Below are 19864 nucleotides of genomic sequence, written 5' to 3'. Positions count from 1 at the left end.
TGTCATATAGCTGAGAAGCCAGCCACCTCTCAGGTCTGGGTTGGCTCTCACGGGTTTCAAGAACGTGGGATCTGTGGGGCACTGACCACCCCCCACCCCCACCCCGGCCAGGAGCAATGGGAGCCCTAACCAGGAGGCAGGGCCCACCAACAGCAAGGCCGTGTTCTCTTGCTAAGCACCACATCCCTGGGGCCTGGCACAGGACCTGGCACGGGAACTGTTTGTTAAGCGTGGATGTTGGTTGGCTGGATCTAGGAAGAGGGCAGGGCAAGTCCAGGCATAGTGCTGGGCCAGGTTCATTGAGGAAATATGGCTCAGGGTAAGCTGAGAGGCCCAGCTGGACGCCCCTCCTTCTGGGAGGCTTGGCCTGGGAGTATCCTGTCCCCCAGGCCAGCAGAAGAATACCCGGCATCCCATGCCACAGGTTAGGCCCTGGGTGCTAGCTATTTCAGCCAGCTGTGTTTCCAGGGGGTGTGAGTGGTGTGTTTTTTTTTCACTTGCTTTCCCATTTGAACTTGGAGTCTGTAATTAACCTCCAATCGGTTGCAGTCCCTTTGGGGGTAGGAGAGGTGGTGGGGATGGGACTGGCCCACAGCCTGCCTGCAGCAGGACAGTGGGAGACTTTGATGCCGGGCAGGCTGGCCGAATTGTCTCCAGGTGTTGCCCTGAAAAGGTGGACTGCTCAGCCTTAGTCATGAGATGGGGATCATTAACCCTTTTAAGAGTCCGCTGCTCCTGCCCCCTGGGTTCTGGGTGAGAGTCAGGGCCGGGTCCTCCCTGGCTGGGGTGCTTAGCCATGCCCTGGGCGTCTGTCTTGCTCTCAGATCTCTGCAGGCTCCGCACCCACCGCCCACTGCCGAGAGGAATGAGGTCAGGCTGCTGGCAGCGGCAGCACCTCCTGGCCGCAGGGCTGGGATGTGGGAAAGGAGCAGCCCTGGTTTGGTTGTTGCTGTTGTTGTTATCTTTAATGAGGTACTTTCTGGGGATCACCTGTCAAACAGAGGCAAGCCAGATGCCCCGGCTTGGCCCCAGGTGATGGGAAAGCAGACATCTCAAGAGAGCCCATGACCCAACTCATGGCAAGGACTCTTTCAGGTCTGGAGCCTGGGCTGGAGGGACTTTGGCTTGTGGAGGTTGGGCTGCTATTGCCCCAGGGGGCCTGTCCTTTCCTCATGCCTCAGCCTCGGTGGCCCTTTTGACAAGAGGCAGGGGATTGGCTCAAGTGACCTCCGCGCTTCCCACCAACCCGGAGAATGTGGGAACTCAGCAGAGAGCTGGGTCTGAGGAGGGAGACGCTAGGGGGAGCTGCCGGTTACCCAAGGGCCCACCTAAGCTGGCCACCCTCCATCTGGGAGGAAGAAACACCTGGGGAAGCGAGGTATCAGTGCTGGCGGGGGACAGGGTGTTGGAGATTTCCATGCCTCTTCTGTTGCACACAGGAGAAAGATGGGGCTTTCTACTCCTGTTGAGTGACCGTCTCAGAAACCCACAGGGGCCGCTCTGTGTTGTCCTACAGGGTCAGTATAGGTCGGGATATACTCTATGGCAATGAATGGATTTCTTTTGTACACAGAGTCCTGATGACTCGGCGGGGTAAGTGTTGGGCTGCTAACCACAAGGTGAGCGGTTCAAAGCCATCAGCCGTGCTGTGGGAGAAAGGCAAGGCTGTCTGCTCCCATCAAGATGCCCCGCCTCTGAAGCCCTGTGTAGGGTCGCTGTGAGTTCGAATCGGCTTGGCAGCAGCAGGGTGAGGGTTTGGGTTTGCTTTGCTTCTGCCTGATGCACGGCATCTGGCTCCAGGGGCCCTTGACTTTCCCCTCGCTCGCTCGTGGGGGAGGCCTTGGGGCTGAGGACTGCTCCCTCTCCCTTGGCCACAGTAGTGATCGCTACAGTGTTATCCTTAATATCAGAACTGGAGACCACCAGCTACTTCCTCTGAAGAATGGATCATTATGCAGCCATTAAAGTGATTCTGATCTGCGTTTCCCCACTTGGATATTTTCTGTTTGTTTCTTTTTACAATATTTGGGGAAAAAAGAAAAACTCACTTCCTGACTGCAAAGAGTAGAATATAAAAGAATTTTCGAAAGAAACGTCTTTCGGGAGCTATCTGAAAAGGTTGACAGCAGCTCTCTTTCTGGTAGTAATTGAATGGATCTGAGAGCGCCTTTCTTCTGTTCCCTTACTTCTATCATGCCGTTTTTCTGCCACGAGAATACTTTTCGAATACACGGCACAGTAGCAGAAGGCGAAGTTCAGAGAGCTGGCCTCCTCGGGGAGTGGGCTGTCGGTGACCACTCCATATATGGCTGAATCCTTTCTCCCGGCACTGACGGAGCTCGGAGCCTGATGCCGTCAGCTCTCTGTCAGTCAGGTCACTTGTGCAGAACAGCGGGGCCCCCCACGGTGACGTTCTCTCCCCATCAGGGTCCTGTCCGTGCCAGGAAGCCTGGCCCCAAGACTGGCCTCCACACCTGCATGCTAGCCGTGCACCCTGACACACCAGCACCACCGGGCCTGCTCAGAGAGGGTGCCAGCGCCGGGGCTGGAGCTGCCCGGTCATGTTTGAGGCCCTGGGAGAGCTGCCACCAAATGCTGAGTACACAACACCTCAACCCAGTCTCAGGGGACCCCGGGGAGGGAGGGTCCGTAGGAGAAGTGATGGTGGCTTAAGTGAAGAACGAGCTCGGTAGGCGGAAAGCAAGATGAAGCTAACTTAGAAGCCTCTAGTGCCTTGTTCTCAAACTCAAGCAGTAAACCGGACTTCTCCTGGCTTACATAGCCCCATGGCTCTGGGCCCTGCCTGCCTCCCCAGCCTCTCCTCACGCCACCCCTGCCATCCATTGGCCTAGCCATAAGGTCTCCAGCCTCCCCTCACACAGCCCCTGCCACCCACTGTCCCAGCCACAGGGGTCTCTTTTAGTCCCTTGAGCTCCCCAAACTCATTCTCCCCTTAGGGACAGCATTTCCTAGGTGCTGGTGACTTGTCTCATATCTCCTGCCGATTTTGTTATTGACTTCTTGTCCATCTGGTCACTACATTTCAGGCTCCCTAAGACAGGACGCTGACCTGTCTTGTGCACCCCTACGTGTCCCAGGCTCAGAGCCATGGTCAGCATGCCACAGGCGCTCAGTTTGTGTGCTACGTGAATGAATAGGGAACGGTGAAGTCAATGGCTGGTCCTGCGGTGAGCAGGCTGTCTCAAGACATGCCTACTGAGTCACATAGGGTTCTGGCTAGATGAAACGGGGTCCCATGGTTTACACTAATAGTGCGAAAGGACTGTGAGCCCCCGTTCTTCAGGACCTCTGAATCAGGGTCATGTCTACTATCTCTGGGGTCCGTTTCTGTGTGGCCCCTTCCCCTCCTCACCATTAAGGAGTGGCCACAGACGCAGTGCTGAGTGCCCTGCCAGGATTCCCGTCCAAATCAAGGTTGTAGAGTAACCGCTGCTTCCTCCCACCAGGTGTCAGCCGCTCTGGCTTGTTGGGAGGGAGGGGGCCCATGGTGGTAGGGGACCAGGGGATCTCTTACCACAGAGTTACAAGCAATGTCTAAACTCTGAGCAGGAGAGGGGGCACCTTTGAGCTCTCTGTGTCCCCAGTTCACTCGCTAGAGGTCACCAGCTGACCACTGGCTTAGAGCACTAGGTGCCAACCCAACAGCCAAGCACAAGCACCTGTGAAGACATGCTCAGTGTGTATCCAGTCACAGAGCGCCACACTGAAAGCGTGTGTACTTTTCTGAGTGTGTGTGAGAGAGAGAGAGGGAGAAAGATGTTTATTTAACTTACAGAAACACCCAAGGAACTTTCAAGCCCGCACGTCCAGAGCCATCTCACAGGTTCTGCTTCGGCAGAGCTGCGGCATGTCCCAGGCACTGCTATCGTTTCAACTCTTCTCGTGGCATTCTCGAGAATTTGCAGCCACAGTGAAGAGCGAGTGGGGTGATCAGAGACCCCAGAATAGACCCAAGTAGAGTGGCGAGGGGCTCAGGTCAGAGGAAAAGATACAGAGACAGGATTTCTCTCAAACTTAAAAGAACGGGATTCTAGGATCCTTTGTGGTGCTGTAATGTTGGACTGCGAACTGTGAGGTCAGTGGTTCAAACCCACCAGCTGATCCTCAGGAGAAAGATTTCCACCTTGGAGATCCTAAATAGGGTCACTGTGAGTCAGAATCGACAGGATGGAATGGGTTCGAGTTGGCTTAGGAAATCCATCGGATGGATTGTTGGCGCACATAGAACCTCTGTCAAGAAAAGAACAGGCATTTTGAAAATTGAGACGCAGGTCATTGCAGGGGTGGGGGTGGGGAGCTCTCACGAAAGGTCAGTAGGCGTAATATTGAGGAAGACCCAGATATGAACAGGCAACCCCCAAAGAAGGAACCCAATGGGCCAAGCCACTTGTGGAAAGTGTGCCGCCTCCCAAGTCATCAGAGCAATGCAAACGAAGACGACAGAGAGACTATCTTTGTGCCTGGTTGATTGGCAACGATGAGGTCCCTGATCACATCCTGTGCTGGTGAGGTGTGGAGAAACTAGCAGGCGCTGTCATTCCCAGGTGGGAGTGCAAATTGGCTCAGCTCCTCCAGAGGCCCAGTTGGCAAGGTGCACAGCCCGGGAAGATTGCATCCCCTTTGACGCAGCAGTTCCTCTTTTAGGAGATTGCCTTAGGAAATAATTGTGGGTAATAATAACAAACAACTAACCTTTATTAAACGCTCTCTCCGTGCCAGGCTCTGCACGCATTGTCTCCTGTAATCTTCCCGGCCATCATCCCACGAGGTCGGAGCTATTATTACCTCTTGCATTTGCCAAATGAAAAGAGACCCCGAGTGCGAAAGGATTAAACAAATGACGCACGGACAAGAGCTCACAGGGAGCCCAGCAGGATTTTTGCCAGGGGTCCTCTGGCTGCCCTGCCAGCAGTGTGCCCGGGGGGAGGGGGGGTGAGGGGGGCCAAGATGAAACCAGGGCTGTTCCTCCAGGCTGAGAAGCGTGTTCAATGCCCTGCAGTAGGAATCGGTTCCATACATTTTGATATACTTCAGACGATGGACTATTATACAGCCATGAAAATGGTGCGTTGGGGTGGGGGGAAGGTTGGGGAATACTGAGATTTGTGTATAAAGAACTGAGGAGATTGGTCACCTCCTGAGGAAGCAACTCTATGGATATGGTCAGAAGTACAAGGTTGGTTGGTTGATTTTAGGTGTTTGGGTTGTTTTTGTTTGCTTTATGTTTCGCCATATGTATCTCTGCACTTCTTGAATTCTGAATCATGTGAAAATGTATATGAGGGGGGTCTCCGTAAAGTGCAGGGGAAAATCCCATGACTCTTAATTCCATTTTCTCCATGCACTTTTTGAAGTTCACACACGTGCATATAAGCCACTGGCCCTCTAGTCAGTTCAACTCCTGATAACCCTCAACATGTCAGAGTAGAACTGGATTCGGCAGGGTTTTCGATGGCTGGTTTTTCAGTAAGTTGATCGCCAGACCTTTCTTCTGAGGCACCTCTGGGCAGAGAAGCAGGAGGGCAGGTATAGGCAGCCACCGAGCACATTAACCAGCTGCCCAACCCAGAAATTCACACACCCATCATGCATGCTTATGAATGATGTGATAGGCCTGGTTCCATGTAATTTTATTTTCTTGAAATTCAAGACCCGACCTTGTGGAATCCTACTGAAATTGATAAAGAGATCCTTCAACGGCTTACCCCTGGATCCCCAGATGCATGTGTTCACGAAACCCTTTCCTCACGGCATATCCGTTATCCACTCATGCCATAGGGAAGGTCTTCTTCTCAGCTTTGTTTGTTCTGTTGTTGTTGAGCATGCGCACAGCACAGTTTCCACCTGCACAACTTGGCAATGCGAACTCGTCTTCAATGGTGTCTCCTCTCTCGCCCTCCGGACACCCTGGCCGCCCCACCCGACCCCACCTCCTGCCACCCCTAGCAGAAACTCACTGCCCCCTATCCAACTAGTTGAGTTGCGGATGCCAATCTGATCCCATATAGATTGTTTTTACAGCGCCCCGGCGACATAGTGAGTCACTTCATTGAGCTGCTAACCTCAAGGTCAGTAGTTCAAAAGCACCAGTCGCTCGGGAGAAAAGAAAACATTCTACTCCTGTAAAGAGTTACAGTCTCGGGAACCCACAGGGCAGTTCTCCTCTGTCCCAGAGGTCACTGAGAGTCAGAAGAAACTCGGTGGCGGTGAGATCGTTCTCAATAGTTTCACTCAGCTAGCAAGAGCTTCTTTCTTGAGAGCTATGTTATGTTCTTTCTTTGGCTTTAAGAAGACTTCAGGAGATATTTGGGGTTAAAGCTCAGAATGATCTTGGGGCCGTTATCTCAGGGGCTCAGCCAGCCTCCCTGGCTCCAGAAAGGCAGGAATCCATGTGAACCTGAAGTTCTGTTCTGTGCCTCCCCACTTCTTAGGCCGGATTCTTCTGTGGGGTCGTGTCCTATCGAATTTAGGGCGGGAACTATGACTTAATGCCAAGGGGCAGGAGTTGCGATATTTCTGTACATAATAGAAACTTATTGGAAGTGATTTCATTTTGTTTAAAAGTGTACGTATGTTTGTGAGAGAGAGGGGGTGGGGAGAGAATGAGTGGTTTTTTTTCTTCTTTCTTTCCTGTCTTGTTTAATTTTCTACAACAAGCACAAGTATTTCGCAAGATGCGCCTTTTTGAAGTCTTCTATGATGCTTTGGGAGCTCTTTCTTGTCATGCCCTCTCTGTCCCCTGCCCCTCCTCTGTGTCCCCTCCCTACTCACAAACAGCAGCTCAGGGTCCAGGTCCGGAAGGGGGTCGTTCTCTATAGCCACCTCCCCCTTTGGCTGCATTTCTCCCGAGCCAGCTGTCCCCTGGCCAGGACTCTGGGCCTTGAGAAAAGGACCAGTGACCGCAGGCTGCCGGTCCCCAGGCCACTCCCCAGACCCAGCAGACCCTCCCTCCTACCACTGGAAAGACTCCATCGTCTCCCCACGCTTCAAACAGAGATAAGGCGGCAGAGTAGCCACCAGCCTGGTGTCAGCCTGGCTCGTGACAGATCTAGACACCTGGGCTTTGGTCCCTGCTCTGTGGCTGCCTGGCTGTGTGGTCTCCATAAAGTGTCAGAACCTCTCCGAGTCTCAGCTTTGCCCTTTGTATGTTTGCTGACTCCCGCCTTGCACAGCTCGGGGGCCACACGAGGGCATGCGGGAAAGGGTCACACACCCCATCAAGAGGTATGGCTGGCCCTGACAGAGAGCAGAGGTCCTTTTCCGGTGCTTTGTTTTGTTTTTATGTAGGAGAGCAAAAGAGAGCATGGGAGACGGGGCAGGTAGAAACGGATGGTGTGTAAGAAATCCCGGGACCACTGCTTAGCTTTGGCCCTGGAAACCCTCCATTTGTGGTTTGCGGTTTGTGTAGCCTGTGCCCACCAGCCTCAGAGCCCTGGTGCCACAGTGGTTACGTGTTGGGCTGTCACCCAAAAGGCCAGCAGTTTGAAACCACCAGCAGCTCTGTGGGAGAAAGACAGGGCTGTCTGGTCCCGCAAGAGTGCGTCTCAGCTCAGAAACTCACAGGGGCAGCTCTACCCTGTCCTGGAAGGTCGCCAAGAGTCAGTATTGACTCGGTGGCAGGGAGTCTGGTGTTTTGGGTTTGGTGCCCACCAGTGTAGCCCCAGTCCTGTCCCCCACATCAGTCCTATCCCCTACAGGCCCGCTCCCCTCAACCACGCAGCTCAGCCACAGTGCAGCATCTGCCTGGCCCACCGGCCTGCACCATCCTCTAAGGCTTAGTTAAGTGAGGCCCCCCATGCCTCCAGGGTTGGAGTTACTACTCTGGACTCCCCCGCCCCTGCCCTCCATGATCATGCTGCGATGCAGTGCCCGGTTCCAGTTCCCCTGTGAGGCTAAACTGCAGAGGGGAGCTGTGTCTGCCATCTTGTCTCCCTGTGGCCTCTGGGCCAGCACAGGCCTGAGGCCCAGGGACAGGAATGAGATCCTGAGTGCTGGAGTCAAGAGACCTGGGTTTGCATCGCAGTTCCACGTCCTTAGAGAGAGGATGTCACTGTGTTGAGCCTCGATTTCTTCATCTCTACACAGGTGAAGTGGTCACAAGCTAGTAATGTCGATCAAGTTCCTCGTCCCCTTCCAGGCACTCAGGAACCTCTCCACAGAGAGTGTCACAAAGACCTCGCCTGCCAGAGCTGGCTGGGTACTACTAGAAAGGGCACCTAGAGGAGGGGCTCCCCAGGCTCACCCCACCACCTCCCCAGGCCGAGCCCAAAGACAATGACCCTTAGCCTGCACTACTCAGGCCTAGAGCTGCCCTCCCCACCACCATGCTCACCCCCCTGCCTTGTGCCCCCACAGCCACCCGGCCCAAGCTGAAGAAGATGAAGAGCCAGACAGGGCAGGTGGGCGAGAAGCAGTCCCTGAAGTGCGAGGCAGCCGCTGGCAACCCCCAGCCCTCCTACCGCTGGTTCAAGGACGGCCAGGAGCTCAACCGCAGCCGAGACATTCGAATCAAGTACGGCAATGGCAGGTGAGCGCCTTCCACCGCCCCTCCCTCCGGTGCCCTCCTTCCCTCCTGGGGCTGTGCCCCACACCTGCTCCCCTGAGAAAGAACTCCAGCCCCTCTCCACACACCTTCTTCACCACGCCCAAGCTGCTCGTAACAGGTCTGGGCCCTGCTGGCTGGGTGGGCCCAGCGTCTTGCTGCCTTCAAGCCAAGGCGGACTCACAGAGACCCTGTAGGGCAGGGGAGGACTGCCCCTGTGGGTTTCCGAGACTGCACGTTCTTGTGGGAGTAGAAAATCTCCTTTCTCCCGAGTTTGACAGATTAATGTGGCTGCGTCAGTCTGGGTAGACTAGAGAAACACATTCATAAACACGCATATGTGTATAAGAAAGAGTTTTATATACAAGAGCAATTGAATCGTGAGAAAACATTCCAGTCCAGATCAAGTCCATAAGTCTGATATTAGCCCAATCTATCTGATACTAATCTATAAAGGCCTCTTCAGACTCACGAAACACGTGCAATGATGCTGAATGCAGGAGGATCACAGGTCAGTGGGCGGGAAGTCTTGTGGATCCAGTGGCGATGTAAGCATCTCAGTGCTGGCAGGGGTCTCCACATGGCTCCTCCAGCTCAAGGCCCCTCAAGTTTCATGTGTCTCGTCAGCTGCAATGTCTCCCAGGGAGTGAGCCTATGCCCCACTGCCAATGAGCTATATCTCCTTAGCGCCTCCAAATGAGGTCATCAAGCTGTGACCTGATTGACAGGCTAGCCTCCACCCTTTCACTGGTAAATCTCAAATTGACAGCAGATGATGTAGCTACCACCATGTCCTATTAATGCCGTTGGGTGGTTTGAGGCCATTGGCCTGTCCAGGTCAGCCTAAAGTGTCTTTGCAAAGGACCTGCGTGGGGTCTGAAGGCCCCACCGTGCAGTGACCTTTGGGAAAGAGCCTGACTCCAGCATGTCTGTGGGAGGTCACACCCGTTAATGGGCTTCTTTCTCATCGGAGCTGAGAGCTAAGCAAGGGTGAGAATCACAACAACTCAGACTTGTCTCATCTCTGACTCTGAGCTGCAGGCAAGTGAATCAGAAGCTCTCAAAATCTGGTAGAAGAGGGTCTCTCTCTGAGGGCGAGGGTACCAAAAACACCAGGAATCCAAGAGCAGCCTCCCACCGCCCCTGTCCCCTCCGCCTCCTCCTGAGGGGCGGGCAAATGAGGATGCTGAACAGCATAGAGGAGCCCCAGTAGGGTAGCGTAGTAGGATATGCAGGAGTTGGGCTGATAGCCAACAAGAGTCAGCAGTTCAAAGCCACCAGCTGCTCTGCAGGGCAAAGGTGAGGCTTTCTGCCCCCTAAAGATGTACAGCCTTGGGAACCCACAGGGTCGGTTCTCTCTGCCCTATATACACAGGGTCCCTATGTGTCTGCCTGGCCTCTGCTCTGAAAGCCCCAGGGGTCGATCTCCTCCCCTGCATTTCTGTCCCCTCTAGGGTCCCGTAGAGACAGCGGTCTTTGTGGCTGCCGTTGTCTTCTTCACTAAATCCTCACAACAACCACACCCAGCCTGCCCCGCCACAGTCGTGGAAGGAACCCGGGTCCAGGCTGTGGCCACAGGGCTCTGTGGTCCCAGATGTGCACACCTGCCTCTGGGCCTTCGTCTCCAGAACCTGTGACTAGAGGGAGGGGGAACAAATGGGTAGGGATGAGGGAACAGGTCACCCCAGAAAGTGGCCAGAGCAGAAAACAGGCAGTAATTTTTTTAAAAAGGTTTGATTTAGAGAAAGAAGGAAAGAATGCTACTGCCTAAGGAAATTGGTGGTTGGGGGAAGGGGTGTCTGGTATATCCACAACTGGCAAGAATTCAGGCTGTCCCTCTAGCTCACTTCCTGGGCCACCTTGTCCCTTCTCACTCCCCTGACAAGACTGGCTCCAAGTGGGGACAGTAGAATTAACTACCCTCCTGGAGCTTTAGGGCCTTGATCTTGCCCCCTGCCTCCAGTCCTCGCTTTCTAGGAGATGATCTGGCCTCACCCCCACCCCATCCCCAGCTTTACTGAGGCAGAAGAAGTCAGACAGAGTGCCTTCATGACTTCTAAGCATGCCCACAGCTTGGCCCGTCCTCATCCCTGTACCTGGGTCCAGTGCCACGCCCCCCTCGGACAACTCCAGGGAGCTCTGGCTGGTCCCACCAGCCAGCGTCAGTCTCTGGTAACTCCTGTCTTTCTGTCTGCCTGCCAGCCCATGCCTAGCCCTTCTCTGCTTCAATACCTCCCCTCCATCAGGCTCTCAGCTCTCCCTCCGCTACCTGCTGCTCCATCTCCCTCCCCACTCCACTCCATAAGGAGTCAGCTGAGAGTTCGCATGCCCACCGATTCCACACCTTCTCTTGGCCCTGCCGGAACAGCCCAACACTCTTGGTGGGTGTGCCTCTGAGTTGTCAGGCCGTTTCTCCAGGCCTCCCAGCAGCCACTGGGATGGTTTCCACCTGCTCCCCGCTGTCTGCTCTCTCTCTCTCTCTCTCTCTCTCTCTCTCTCTCTCTCTCTCTCTCTCTCTCTCTCTCTCTCTCTCTCTCTCTTTCTCTCTCTCTCTCCTCTGTCAGTGTTGGTGCTGGCCTCTATGTTCGAGTCTCCTTCATCTCCTGATCCTTCGCCCCATGAGGGAGTTGTCTGAGAGCCCCCTAGGCCCCACCTCAAGTCTTGTTGGCTTTTCAACCTGAGTTTCCCATCTAGGCGGCCAGTGACCCACTGGAGACCAGGCCTCAGATCAGCCCAGCAACATTTCAAATGCAGATATGCCCCAATCTAGCCTCTTCCTCCCCTCCCCCAACCAGCCCTACCTCTCCTCCCATGCGCATCTCTCAGCAGTCACAGAGCCAGGCTGTCTGCTGCTCAGCCCCTATCCCGATGGCTCCCACACCTGGCAAAGGAGGCGCCCTCTCTGTGCCTGCACATGGCTCGCCGGTCCCACCCACCCCATCCCCTGCTCCCTCTAGCCCAGTGGTTCTCAACCTTCCTAATACCGAGACTTTTTAATACAGTTCCTCATGTTTTGGTGATGCCCCCAACCATAAAATTATTTTTGTTGCTACTTCATAACTGTCATTTTGCTACCGTTTTGAATTGGGCAACCCCTGTGAAAGGGTCATTCAACCCCCCAAAGGGGTCGTGACCCACAGGTTGAGAACCACTGCTCTAGCCTCTTTCCCTTAGTCCAGTCCAGGTAGTGATCCACCTTTTCTGGGCCACAGGGCCCCTGATGAGTCTAGTCTGTATTCAACACGGATGCACTGAGCATCTTCTGTGTGCCACGTGCCCTACCTGCTGAAGGCTAGGAATCTACCAGGGAACACAATGGGCCTGGTCCCCACCGGCCTGGAGCTTCTAGTCTAGCTGGCGAGGGGAGTGGGGGGGAAGCCTGGCGGTTTAGACTTCATCTGAAAAAAAAAAAATCGGCCTCCTAAACTCAGCCTCAGCAGCCCCTCATGCTGACAGGAAGTCCACAGCATCCCTGACCTGGAAAATGCCTGAGATAGAAGGCTCATCCTCACATGGACACACACCCAACCCTTCCTTCATTAACTGGACAACGATGGAGAGCTTCCTGCAGGCCAGGCACAGCCCAGGCCCCGTTCCACAGTTCCCAGGACACAGACACTGGACACAAACCCCCCTGACCCAGAGGGGCCCAGTCCCAGCTCCCAGCACTCCTGTTCTTGGCCTTTGCGTCCCTGCCCCGCTGTTCACCAGCACTTCTCTGCTTCAGACCCTTGGTCAAACATACCAGGACCCTGACCTTGGGCCCAGGCAGCTTGTTTCCTCTGCCGCCGCCCTCCCCTTCTTGTCCCAGGCAGAGTTCTCCAGGTCCCACCTGAAATGTCAAATCCTCTGGGACACTCTCCCCCTGTGGTGCCATCATCCCGTTGTTTGAGGGAGGTGGGGCCATGCTGCCCGGATCTGTCTCTCCTGGTATATGTAAGAGCCTCAAAGACTAGGTCCCCAGCCCCCCGTAGGGCCCAGCGCACAGGAGGTCGACACTGAATATGGAACTGATGCGCATTCTGCAGTAGCCCCCCTCTCCTGGGTGCAGGTCCTCCTGGGCCGCACTAAAGAACCTTTGTGTTGTTCTAGACTTTACATGTGAGCCCACGTGGCATCGTGGTTACACGAGTTGGGCTGCAAACTACCATGTCAGCAGTTCGAAACCATCAGCCACTCCAAGAGAGAAAGATGAGGCTTTCTACCCCCGTTAAGAGTGACAGTCTCAGACACCCACAGAGACCATTCTACTCTGTCCCGGAGGCTTGTCCTGACTTGTAATCGACTCGATGGCAGTGAGTTTGATTCGAGACTTAAACAAGTACTGTGCGGCTCAAGCCTCTGTTTCAATGGCCAGCAAATGGGTCACCCAGCCCTGAAATGCCCCTGCCATGTAGGAGGCACCCCAAGGAGCCCGGGTCATACTGCCCGGGAAGTTAAAACACACCGGCTGCTCCTTGGGAGAAAGCTGTGGGGTCTGCTCTGGACGGATGATACGCTGGGAGCAGTGCCTCCTAGGCGACAGGGCTGCGGGGGTCAGAACCAAGTGGGCCGCAGTGGTTTGGTGTTCTTTGGTTGTTAAGAGCCTGCAGTGTGCCCCTGCCACCTCACCTGCCCCTATCTGTCAGGCCCTATTCAGTTCAGCATCTCAGAAACCTCCTTGTCCCACCTGCCCTGCGCCCGCACTCTCAGCAGAGTTGTTCATGCTAGAGGGGTGGGCTGTGACAGGGGCCTTCCGACTCCTGTGACCTAAGTGCCCTCAGAGTGGCTCGAGGCGAGCTGCCCACCCTCACCCCTGCGCGCGCACACACCAGCAGGGATGGGGATAGAGTCTCCTCCCTCCCTCGCTGCCCCGCAGTTTGCTTTCCGGCCCACCCAGCCTGGCATGCTGCCTGCCAGGCCACACAGCTTGTCTGCCTCTGCGCCACCGCTCTGAGACATCTCACTCAAGCCTTCCTGTGCCAGGAGAAGACTGCCCCCCAGCCCCAGACCCTCCCCTGCAGAACCGTGTGTTCCCTTGTTTATGAAGGGCAGGCTGGGACAGGCCCCTCCAGCAGGCAACAGGAGGTAGGGCTGAGGAAAGTGTGTGGGGACGGTGGGGGTGTAGCTGCCCAGATTGTATCCCTGTCAGCAGGGAACTGGCTGGGGAAGGAGGGGAGGGGGTCCATTGCAGGGGCCAGGCCTGGGTCTGTGCAGAGGCCTGCTGCAGAGAGCCCTGGCTTGGGGGTAGGGTAGGGTGGGGGAACACTCCTGACTAGAGCTGAGCAAGAGAAGAACACTTAGAACCTCTTCTAGCTCTGAGCCAGAGCCTCTCATGCCTCCCTAGCACCCGCCTCCCAGAACTGCTGAACTGCTGAGATTCTCCAGCAGCTAGCAGAGCCCTGGGGGCGTAGTGGTTACGCTTTGGGCGGATAATCGCCAGGTCAGCAATTCAAATCCACCAATGGCTCCACTGGAGAAAGATGAGGCTTTCTACTCCCATAAAGAGTTACAGCCTCAGAAATCCACAGGGGCAGTCCTGCCTTGTCTGATAGGGTTTCTGTGAGTCCACATTGACTCGATGGCAGTGAGTCAGGTTTGGGTTTGTGAGCCAAGATGCTTGCAGCCTGCGGACCTAGGAGTTTTGTGGGATGTGGGTTTGGTTGGGTTTGGTTTCTATCCTCTTGCCTCCTTCTTGTTCTCCAAAGGGCCAGGACTGCCCGGAAGCCTTGGGCCTCCTTTCTATAGGTCTCAGCCTTTCTATAGGTCAGGAAGCCCTTCCTGGAAGCCCCAGCTTTCATCCCTCCAGATCCCGTGTATGTGAGCCTCGCTCCACCCTCTCCCACTTCTGCTCACGCTGGGTGCCCTGCGACAGAGCAGCAAGGAGGCCATGACTCTGTGCCGCCACCACCCCTACCCCCAATATTGACCTGTGATCCTCAGGTCCCACCGCTGCCCTGCTCACCTAATGCTGCCCTAGTCAGAGGGGGGCCCAGGGCTCTGGGTCACAAAGGGAACAAGCTACTTTAGAGGAAGGTTGTCCGAAGATGCCAGGCCAGGGAGCAAGACCAGCTTGACAGGGGAAGGGTGCCGGGTAGTTGAGCAGCCGTCACCTTAACATCGACAAAGATGATGCCGCAGCAGGAGGACCCATCAGCAAGGCAACCTTGTGGGGCCCTTGCTGAGATCTTGGGGTGAGGAGTCTGGGAAGAGCCACACTCCCCGAGGCAGAGTCCCCGAGAGGGATAGTGGGTTTTTTGCCATCTCCGCCCAGCCCGGCACCACCTCCCTGCTCACCTCAGCCTCCGGCCACCGGTCCCCTGGCTCGGCTTGACGTCCCTGTGGCTTGGAGCAGGGGCAGCTCTGCCCTCTGACCCACTGCTCAGATTCCAGAAATCTGACTTATAAGCTCAGAACTGGAAGGAGGAGATCACATCACGTCAAGACGTTTCCATGCTACTTCTTGTTCCTTCCTGGGGCCCAGGCTTGAGTCCCAGGCCACCTGCAAGCACGTGGGCAGAGGAGTGGGAGCAGCCCACAGGTCCAGCTAGGCCTCCTTCGCGTGTCGCAGATGTAAGGAAACTCGGCTGGGGGACGCCGGGGGTGTTGGCGGGTCTTCACAGTGACAGGGAGCCAGGGACAGGGCATAGCTTTCGGCATGCGGGGACTTGCCCTCTCAGAAACCCACAAAGACAGTTCTACTCTGTCCTATTGGGTCACTGAGTCGGAACTGACTCGACGGCGGGGAGTTGAGTTGAGTTTTGAGTGGAGCTGAGTTTGAGCTATGCAAGCTCGGCCCCCAGCAAACATTTGCTGAATGGGCGGATGTCGCAGCAGGGCCCGGAGAAGTCCCAGTGAGGGCCCCAGTGACCCGGCTGATAGAAAGGCTGGCGAGAAGGTGGGGCTGGGAGTTGCCATGAGAACCCATCAGGACAGTTACCTGAAAATGGGCCTTGCCTGGGCCTCACCACTCCCGGAACCCTCACCCACCAGCTGCCTGTCTGGAGGGGCAGGCTGCCCCTTCTCAGAGAAGGTTGGGCAGCTGGTGAGTCAGGGGTCCCCTGCGGAGGAGAAGGAACGGGGACACGGAAAGAAAAGGAGTAGGAATGGGGACCATGTGATTCCCTCCCTCCGAAAATTGTTACCAAGAAGGTTCAGCCCCGGGAACCCAGCTGTGAAGATTTGTAACGCGTGTGCAGCTGAGCGTCCGCCGCCGTGTGTTCTCCTGGGGGACCCCTCCCCACTCCAAGAACTCCAGGTTGCTCCTGGGACCCCAGACATGGCCCGTCTGAAGGTGTCTACTTCTCATCCACCCTGCGGGGCCACGGGGGCTCTGTGGGGAGAGGTGGCCCCCGAGCGGGGGACAGGCGGATGACCGGTGGGGAGCTCAGCAGGCCCGGGCCTGGCTCATGCCTCTCCCCGTCTTGTCCCCTCCCTCCCCAGAAAGACCTCCCGGCTCCAGTTCCACAAGGTGAAGGTGGAGGACGCCGGGGAGTACGTCTGCGAGGCAGAGAACATCCTGGGCAAGGACTCCGTGAGGGGCCGGCTGCACGTCAACAGCGGTAGGTGGTCCCCCAACGAAGGGAGGGCACTGGCAGGGCCCACAACTGCCCCCCCAGCCCCAGGAGGCCTGCACATAGTCCATCTTGCGCTGGACGCCCCTCCCTCCTGCTGCTGCCGTATCAAACCCAAGATCTCAGGCCAATTCAGAGAAATGCAGTCGAAGCATAAATGTTTAGCTTTGTTATCTGGGCCTGGAAGAGCCGCCAGCTCTCATTTTAAATACCCTGAAAACTAAATATTTTGAAATCAAGAGGTGGGGGTGGGGGGAAAGGATATTTTTAGAAGGCAATTACGGGAGGCTGGATTGCCAGGATGGAGCTGCGGGGAAAGGCAAGTCCAGGGCTGAGCCAGCTGACTGCCTGTGCGGCCTGGGCTGAGCGGAGCTGTGCTGTGCGCCCAGTGCAGGGAGCCCTGAGTGTGAGCTTGGGGGCCTCTCCCAGTCATCTGCTCTGGAAGCCTCCCCCTCAGCTTCCCCAATCCGCAGGGGCAGTTCCCCCTGCTGGGTCCCAGCCTCTCAGCCACTCCATCCTGGTTCTCTTCCTTGACTGGAATGCTGCCTCACCCATTCCACTGACTCCCTCCCAGGAAGTCCAGTCTGAGGACTCCATCCATCTCTTCCCACCCCCATCTCTTCCCTCCTCCCAGTATTCACAGATTAAGCATGCCAATGGGCTCCCTCTTTATTGGGGTTCCTTTCCAGTCCTGCCCGTGTCCAGAGCCCCATCCTGTGTCACCGGACTGCATGTCTTACAGGGAGCCGATTGATACTCCCTGAGCTCAGCTTTGTCTGAAACCCTGGAACCCTCCCTGTCCCTGAGCTCTCCGGCAGAACTCCCTTCAGGCCCGTCTGCCTTGTAGAGTGCTGTTCTCCCAGGCTCCGGGACAACTCAGTCTCCTCCTTGGTCTTATGAGACCACTGTGTCTCACAAGTCTGTCTCCAGGTCCTAGATTCTTTGTCCCGCATCTTTCTCAGACCTGTCCCTTCTGTTCCCACCCCATCTCAAGAACAACGTTGGTCCAGGTTTCACCCCTACTCACCGGGACCATGGCCTTCTGTGCTGCCTTCTTACCCTGCCGCAGCCCCACCTTGCAGAGCCACGGAACGAGAACTCTGTCCCACACCTGCCTCTCAGCAACCTGGCTCAGCTGCAGGGCCAACCCTAGCTGTGGGCAGCCCCTTACACCGGTTCTGACTCTTCCTCCCAGGATGCCCAGCAGGGCCACTCCCGCTCAGACCCTACCTCGGGCCCGCTCCGCCAACTGCAGTCTGGTGGCATGTCGGGAATTCTAGCCTTCCATCATTCTTGTTGAACTTGGTGGGGACTATAACCCTCAGGAGCAAGGAGAACAGATGGTGCCCTATGCCCAGGGGCAAAGTAACAGTAAGAAACTAAAAAAGGGAGGAGACGAGCCAGTCAGGGTGCCATTTAGCAACCATGAAACACACGACTTTCCTCCAGGTCCTAACTGCTTCCTCCCCCCACTATCATGATTTCAATTCTACCTTGCAAGTCTGGCTAGACCAGAGGATGTACACTGGTACAGATAGGAACTGGAAACACACGGAATACAGGGCGGATGATCCCTTCAGGACCAGTGGTGTGAGTGACCATACTGGGAGGGTGAAGGGAGGATGGGTTGGAAAAGGGGAACCAATTACAAGGCTCTACATGTGACCTCCTCCCTGGAGGATGGACAACAGAAAAGTGGGTGAAGGGAAACATTGGACAGGGCAAGATATGACAAAATAATAATTTATAAATTATCAAGGGTTCATGAGGGAGAGGAGAGCAGGGAGGGTAGGGAAAAAATGAGGAGCTGATGCTAGGGGCTTAGGTGGAGAGCAAATGTTTTGAGAATGGTGAAGGCAATGAATGTACAAATGTGTCTTACACAATTGATGTATGTATGGATTGTGATGAGAGCTGTATGAACCCCTAATAAAACAATTAAAAAATTAAAAAAGAAACTAAAAAATATCACTGCCCTGCAGGTGTAGCACAGTGGGTCATACGTTGGGCTGCTAACGACCGGGTTAGCCGTTCAAAACCACCAGCTTCTCCTCTGAAGAGAGACGAGGCTTTCTATTTCCATAAAGATCTATAGTCTAGGAAGCCCACAGGGACGGTCTGACTCTGCCCAGTAAGGTCGCTCTGAGTAACATTAATAGTTGCTGGTTACTGAGAAAAGTCTCTGCATTGTTGTTCATGGAACACCCTCAAGTGCAAGCAAAAAAGGCTGTAGGTTTGAGCCCCCACCCCCAGGCACCTCAGAAGAAAGGCCTGGGGGTCTCCTTTGGAAGAATCGGACATCGAAAGTTCTCTGGAGCCCAGTTCCACTCTGACACACATAGGGTTGCCATGCGTCCGAGTCAGTGCAACCGGTTCATTGGACAGCCAGCACACCACAGGTTGATGGAACTCTGATAGGCAGTGGTGGCAGGCACTTCCACGGGGAACTCCATGGGATCATGTATGTCTTGCTTACCACTCGGAGCCTAGCCCAGTGCCTGGCACGTTGTGGTCGCCTATTACCTATTACAGGAAAGAACTTACAACCGGCTCCAGGTCTTGACCAATTCCCCCACCCTCCTGTCCAGGCCCGGCAGAGTGAGGATGCCTGGGCCCCCTGCTCCTCCCAACCAGGGGCCTGGAGTCAGCACCTGCCTCTTGCAGCCACCGGAGACGGGCAGCCGCCGAACCTCTTCAGATGCCTGGTTTCCTGTTTGACTAGTCAAGGCTTTCTTGGATGCAACCGAGCGAAACCAACTTAAAACTATCTTAAGGAGTTTATTTATTGGCTTATAAAACTGGGGAGACTAGCAGGAGGCTCAGACACCGGAGATGACAGGCTCCAAGAACTGAGCGTATGGGGCGGACACTGTGTTGGCCTCGTTATCTCCGCTGTCAACCAGGCTTCTCCTGGGTCCATCCAGCCACCCAGAGAAAAGAGCAGGCTCTGTCTCTCTCCATACCCAGACCCTGGAGGGTGGGCTGCCACCTTGCCTGTCCTGTGTGTCCAGGGTGCTCACCAAGAGGCAGAGTCCTGACGGGGCTGGCCCTACCATAACTCTCAGGGCGCTTTCCCATCAACAGAGGAAGGGTAGGGCAGCCAGCCTGGGTGGGACCTGAGTCTGGGAAGGTTGAGACATGCCCCCACCCACCCACTGTCAGCTGTGGCCCCACCCTGACAGTGGCTCCTGGTAGCCCGACTTTTGTCCGTTTGGGGTAAGATGACAGAGCCAGGAGCTGAGGGCAGACCTGAGCCCCAGACCTCCCTTCCAGCCTGGCAGGAAGAGCAGCAGACGGAGTCCAGAACTTGGGTCCAGTGGCAGCTCCGCCATGCTGCTTGAAGCTAGTAACCCCACCTCCCTAGCCTTGGGTTTTCCCATCTGTAGTTTGTAGCTTGCGCCGCGAGGTGGTCTCTAAGGCTCTGCTCCCTATATTCCCAGACTTCTACTTCGAGGCTGAGGCTGACATCCGTACACCAAGCCAACACACGCTCACATGCACACCCACAGGACAAACACACACACGGTACGCCTCTTCTCTGCTGCCCTGCTGCTGCCCATGACAGGCAAGAACCTAGCCAGGTGGCCAAGGTCACTGCATGGGGACCAGGAGGCCCTCCACGAAGGAGTTCTCCCAGACGGAGATGCCCCAGCTCCTGGTTCACCCATGGACCCCAGTAAACCTGTCAGAGCCGCACCCTGAGGAGGGGGCAAGAGGCGGGCATTGGGCAGCTATGCCTGCCCACCTC

The 19864-nt window shown here is 55.7% G+C and overlaps 1 protein-coding gene across 5 annotated transcripts in view; it reads left to right on the top strand.

Annotated features, from left to right (window-relative positions):
* The window catches only part of NRG2 (neuregulin 2), a 231563-nt gene that overhangs the window by 182818 nt on the left and 28881 nt on the right, over positions 1-19864 (top strand). For all 5 annotated transcript variants that reach the window (XM_075543137.1, XM_075543136.1, XM_075543134.1 and 2 more), the window contains exons 2-3: positions 8377-8548; positions 15986-16104. In XM_075543137.1, the coding sequence (XP_075399252.1) occupies positions 8377-8548; positions 15986-16104 (291 nt within the window). The remainder of the gene's footprint in view (positions 1-8376; positions 8549-15985; positions 16105-19864) is intronic.

Source organism: Tenrec ecaudatus, chromosome 2, assembly GCF_050624435.1.
Source record: "Tenrec ecaudatus isolate mTenEca1 chromosome 2, mTenEca1.hap1, whole genome shotgun sequence".
Taxonomy (NCBI): domain Eukaryota; kingdom Metazoa; phylum Chordata; class Mammalia; order Afrosoricida; family Tenrecidae; genus Tenrec; species Tenrec ecaudatus.
The sequence above is the reverse complement of the archived record's forward strand: the minus strand, read 5'-3'. Positions and strand labels throughout refer to the sequence as shown.